Below are 5,000 nucleotides of genomic sequence, written 5' to 3'. Positions count from 1 at the left end.
TTTCAAAATAAAATTGAATGGACTAAAAAAAAAACCCATCAAACTAAACCCGGTTTTCAGGTTGTATATCAGAAGAACACATAACCAGCTACCACCAACCAAAGCTGCCTTAGCTAACACTGAAGCCTAGCCTAGCCTAACCTAGCCTAGCCTAGCCTAGCCTAGCACTAGCTTAGCCTAGTGTAGCCTAGCGTTGAGGTGACCAGAGGAAGAAGGGTGCGGGAAGGACGAGGGCTTACCAGTATGGCTGCCACCACCACAATCACCGCCTCACCCACCCACCGCCTCACTCACTCACTCACTCACTCACTTATTTATTTGTATTTGTATTTCTTTTTATCACAACAGATTTCTCTGTGTGAAATTCGGGCTGCTCTCCCCAGGGAGAGCGCGTCGCTACACTACAGCGCCACCCATTTTTTTTTTTTTTTTTGGTATTTTTTCCTGCTTGCAGTTTTGTTTGTTTTTCCTATCGACGTGGATTTTTCTACAGAATTTTGCCAGGAACAACCCTTTTGTTGCCGTGGGTTCTTTTACGTGCGCTAAGTGCATGCTAGCACACGGGACCTCGGTTTATCGTCTCATCCGAATGAATAGCGTCCAGACCACGACTCAAGGTCTAGTGGAGGGGTAGAAGATATCGGCGTCTGAACAGTGATTCGAACCAGCGCGCTCAGATTCTCTCGCTTCCTAGGCGGACGCGTTGCCTCTAGGCCATCACTCCACTTACTCACCCCTCTTGTGCGATGCCTTGGTCTTCCTCTTAGCGTCTATGGCCACTGAGGCCAGAAGCACGAGAAGACAGACTCCTAAACCTCTCATGGTGAGCTTTTTTTTTAGTTTTTTTTTTCTTTTCTTCCTCTATCGAAGAATCGTCAAAGATCTTTTGTCAGGTCTTTGGAACAGCCTGGATCTTCTTTATATAATGCAGGATTAAGCGACCACTGTAACAGGGGCGAGATAAGTATCGCTGTGATGTAACTGCAGACGTGGGCAAGTTTTGAGGGAGGTAGTGTAACTCGGGGGGCGAGGGGGGGGGGGGTCGTTTGTGTGTGTGTGTGTGTGGGGGGGGGGGGTCTTTTAATCGTCTTATAACCCTCCCCCCTCCTCTCGCTCTCTCTCTCTTTCTACAGCGCTAGGACTATCGTGACCAATCTCTGGAACTGAAGACAATTATTCCACACAATACCTATCATCAATATATCGGTCAATACGCCTCCAAAACCTTCTTGCCACGCGCGGATAGATAATATAGGTATTCGCGAGAATCTTTGTTAGGTAATCGCTTCCTGCTAAAAAAAAAATAAAATTTTTTTTTTTTAAAAGAAAAAAAAAGTCTTCTTCTTTTTTGTGTAGATATTGTGGTGCTCACGGCCCGCCAAAAAAAACCAACAACATCTGTTTAGTTTAGTTTTTATTTTCATGATGAACAATTCGTCATTATGAATGACTGTCTGCCCAATCTGTCCATTTTCTTGGTGAATGCCTCTATATGGTGATTTTTTTTTTTTTTTTTTTTATCAGTCATCAATGCACATTTCTGAGAAGAAGAAAAATCATAGCGAACAGCTTAATATAGTATCGCTTCCTACCAGAACTATATTTCTTATGTCACGGCGAAAACACACACAGAGCGTGACAGCTCTAAGGAAGATAAGCGTGTAAAGACTGTTTTGGAGCAAGATCTTTTTTCTTTCCCTTGAATCAGGAAACCTCTCTCTCTCTCTCTCTCTCTCTCTCTCTCTCTCTCTCTCTCTGCATGTCTATCTGTCTGTATTATGATGTCTAGAAATTCCAAAAACTATCGCAAGAAAAAAAGAGAACAAATCTGAGATTATTTAAAAACTCCAAAAGGCTCAGATATTGGGGCGTGTGGGTATCTTCTGCACTGAGCTCTTTCTGATCATGAGTATTTGGAGGCGATTTGCACGTGGATACGGACCTGACGTGTGTGTCACAAGGTGGTAATATTTCAGTACAAGTGTGTGTGTGTGTGTGTGTGTGTGTGTGTGTGTGTGTGTGTGTGTGCCATTCACCTGATCGGTTTGGCTTCCTTGGGGTAGAATAGGGCGGGGTGGGGAGGGGTATACACTGTGAATGAACGCGTATCTGAACACTGACAGTGTTGTTATTACATACCCGCAATGGAGTGGGGACCGGAGGTGTGTTTGTGTTGGGGGGTCGGGGGAGTGGGGGAGGGGGGAGGAGAGGAGTGATTTGGTATTTTGCCCCCCCCCCCCCCCCCCCCCTCCATTCCCCCTCCCTCCTCCTGCCCTCACTCTTTCCTCAATCCGAACACACATTACTTAGTCAGATGGACAGTTAGTGATTAGGGCTGATGTCTTATGTTGCTTTTGTTGTTTTTTTTTCGTTTCCTCGACATTTCATTTTGTTTCTTTATCTATTTGCTTACTTTTTTTTTTCCTTTTACTTTATTTTATCTTATTTCTTGATTTATTTACTTGTTTGTTTTAAATGATCTATTCTTTTTTTTTTCACTCAAAGCCTGACTATGCACGTTGATTTACGCTGCTGGTCAGGCATCTGCTAAGCAGATGTGGTGCAGCGTATATGGATTTGTCCGAACGCTGTGACGCCTCCTTGAGTAAATGAACTGAACACACACACACACACACATACACATACACGCACACGCACGTACGCGCGCGCGCGCGCGCACACACACACACACACACACACACACACACACACACCACCCACCACCATCTTCAGCAGTCCATTGCAAATGTATGACTTTTTCAACTCCTTGTTAAATAGTCCAGTTGGTTCGCTGTTATAGTTGTTAGTTTTTATTTTGAAATATGTTATATTGTTATGTTGTTGCTGTTTTTTTGTTTTTGTTGTTGTTGTTGTTGTTTCTAAACAAAACTTCAATAATTTTCACACACACACACCCACTTTCACTTACTCGTATGCGTACACAGTAATCCCCCCCCACCCCCCCAACCCCCAACCCCCCCATTTTTTTCCTTCCCTCGTCTAATATCACTTACAGTGAAAAGACGTAAAACTAAAGAACGAACGAACACACCACTCCCGCGAAATATTAGCCCTTGTGGCTTCTTTCCCAAGGTCTCAGCTTTCCCATTCACCGACCTTCTGCCTCTGCCCACAACGTGTGTGAAGGTGGAAACGACACTGTCCTCACCGGGGTGGTTGAGGCAACCCTATGTGAGATTTATCCCCCGGAAAATTTTTGTTAGAAAGTTGTGGTGTGTGTGTGTGTGTGTGTGTGTGTGTGTGTGTGTGTGTGTGTGTGTGTGTGTGTCTTTGGTGCTGTTTTGTGTGAGTGTGTGTGTGAGTGTAGGTGTGTGTGTGTGTGTGTGTGTGGTGTGTGTGTGTGTGTGTGTGTGTGTGTGTGTGTGTGTGTGTACTATGATGTAGAGAGAGAGAGACAGACAGACAGACAGACAGAGAAAGAGAGACAGAGAGAGATAGAGCCGGATCCAACAATTACAACAACTACTGCTACTAGTACAAGTACTATTGCTACTACTACTGCTACTACCACTAATATCAACAACTACAGTACTATGACTATTATTAGTATTAGCATCAAAAAGACGAAGAAGAAGAATATCCGTAGGTCAACTTTGACAGGTGAGTCAGCACAGTTCAAACGTGTGTTGTGAGGGCGTATATGTGTGTGTGCGTGTGTATGTGACACGCTTTTCCGTAGTGCAACGATTTGCCTTGCTGAGGCCTTTTGCAAATCAACTTACACACTCATGCCCAGTCTTGCTTTTGTACATGTATATCTTTCTCCTTCTCCTTCTCTATCTCTCTCTCACTCTCTCTCTCACTTCCTTAATAATCATCGTCGCAAAATCTTCGGTGGTTAGGTGGGTGTGGAACAGACTGGTCGAGAACTAATCCCACTGTGCGTGTAACTTTTTATTTTTAGCTCCAAGGGAGGTTATCATTGACTGAGTCGAGAGGTCGCAGTCTGTCGATTGATTGGAAGAACTCGAAGTTGAAGCAGACGACATTGTAACTCGTGAGAAGTTTTAGGCGTGTGGCAAAGTGTCTAACATTTTTGGTGTTGTGTTTCTACTGGAAGTTGACTTTGTTTTCGAGGTTTAAGTTTGTGAATTTGCGGGCTTGTTCCTGTGAAGGGTTTGACTGTATCTGTGTTCGTGGACAAGAAGTTGCGAAGTTTTTTTCAGATTACGATTTTGGAAGGCAGAGGGTTATTGACTGGGAGTGTTTTCGTTGGGGTTGAAGAGCTCAGTACTTTTCAGTCGGGGGGAGGAGTTGTAGCCGGTGTTTTGGTTTCGGATTTCTACGTTGTGAAGGTATGCTGACTGTTCTTTTTGACTGTGTGCCTGTCTTGTGTTTCTGTCTGTCGGAGAGAGAGTGAGGGGGGTGGGAGAGAGAGAGAGAGAGAGAGACTATGCAGCGGGATTGTGTGTGTGTGTGTGTGTGTGTGTGTGTGTGTGCATACGTACGTGTTTGTTGGCCATTTATTTAAAGTCTGTGCAGTATACTAAACAGTGTACTACACAAAAGTGATTTCACGACGTGTGTGTGTGGAAGGGTGGGGGATGTATCCGTATTGGCTGGTCATTGATTCAACGTCAGGTCTATTCACTGAAGTGATTTTTGACTGTGTGTATATATGTGTGTGTGGGTGTGTGTGTGTGTGTGGGTGTCTGTCTGTCTGTGTCTGTCTGTCTGTGTGCCGCTGTCACCTGTATCGGTGTGCTTGTGTGTGTGTGTGTGTGTGTGTGTGTGTGTGTGTGTGTGTGTGTGTGTGTGTGAGAATGTGTGTGTGTGTGTGTGTGTGTGGTTTGTCCATATGTTACATCAGCCTCGTCATATCTCAGGGCGATTCAGTGTTTGTCTATCTCAGATCTTACATAAGTCTCTCTCTCTGTCTCTCTCTTTCTGTCTCTCTTGTCTCTCTCTCGCGGGCGCGCTCGCTCGCTCTTTTCGTCTCTGTTTCTGTCTCTCAGTCTCGTTCTTTGTCTCATTAACTC

The 5,000-nt window shown here is 44.7% G+C and overlaps 2 protein-coding genes across 2 annotated transcripts in view; one reads left to right on the top strand and one right to left on the bottom strand.

Moving 5' to 3' along the window:
• Positions 1-822, bottom strand: part of LOC143291389 (uncharacterized) — a 9,895-nt gene extending 9,073 nt beyond the window's left edge. Inside the window, exon 1 of the mRNA XM_076601229.1 lies at positions 735-822. Coding sequence (XP_076457344.1) covers positions 735-822 — 88 coding nt within the window. The remainder of the gene's footprint in view (positions 1-734) is intronic.
• A 3,055-nt stretch (positions 823-3,877) lies between these two features.
• Positions 3,878-5,000, top strand: part of LOC143291458 (tetraspanin-18-like) — a 26,332-nt gene continuing 25,209 nt past the window's right edge. The window contains exon 1 of the mRNA XM_076601322.1: positions 3,878-4,316. The gene's annotated coding sequence lies outside the window, so the exon portion shown is untranslated. The remainder of the gene's footprint in view (positions 4,317-5,000) is intronic.

Source organism: Babylonia areolata, chromosome 17, assembly GCF_041734735.1.
Source record: "Babylonia areolata isolate BAREFJ2019XMU chromosome 17, ASM4173473v1, whole genome shotgun sequence".
NCBI lineage: Eukaryota > Metazoa > Mollusca > Gastropoda > Neogastropoda > Buccinidae > Babylonia > Babylonia areolata.
This window is presented reverse-complemented; position numbering and strand designations above follow the sequence as displayed.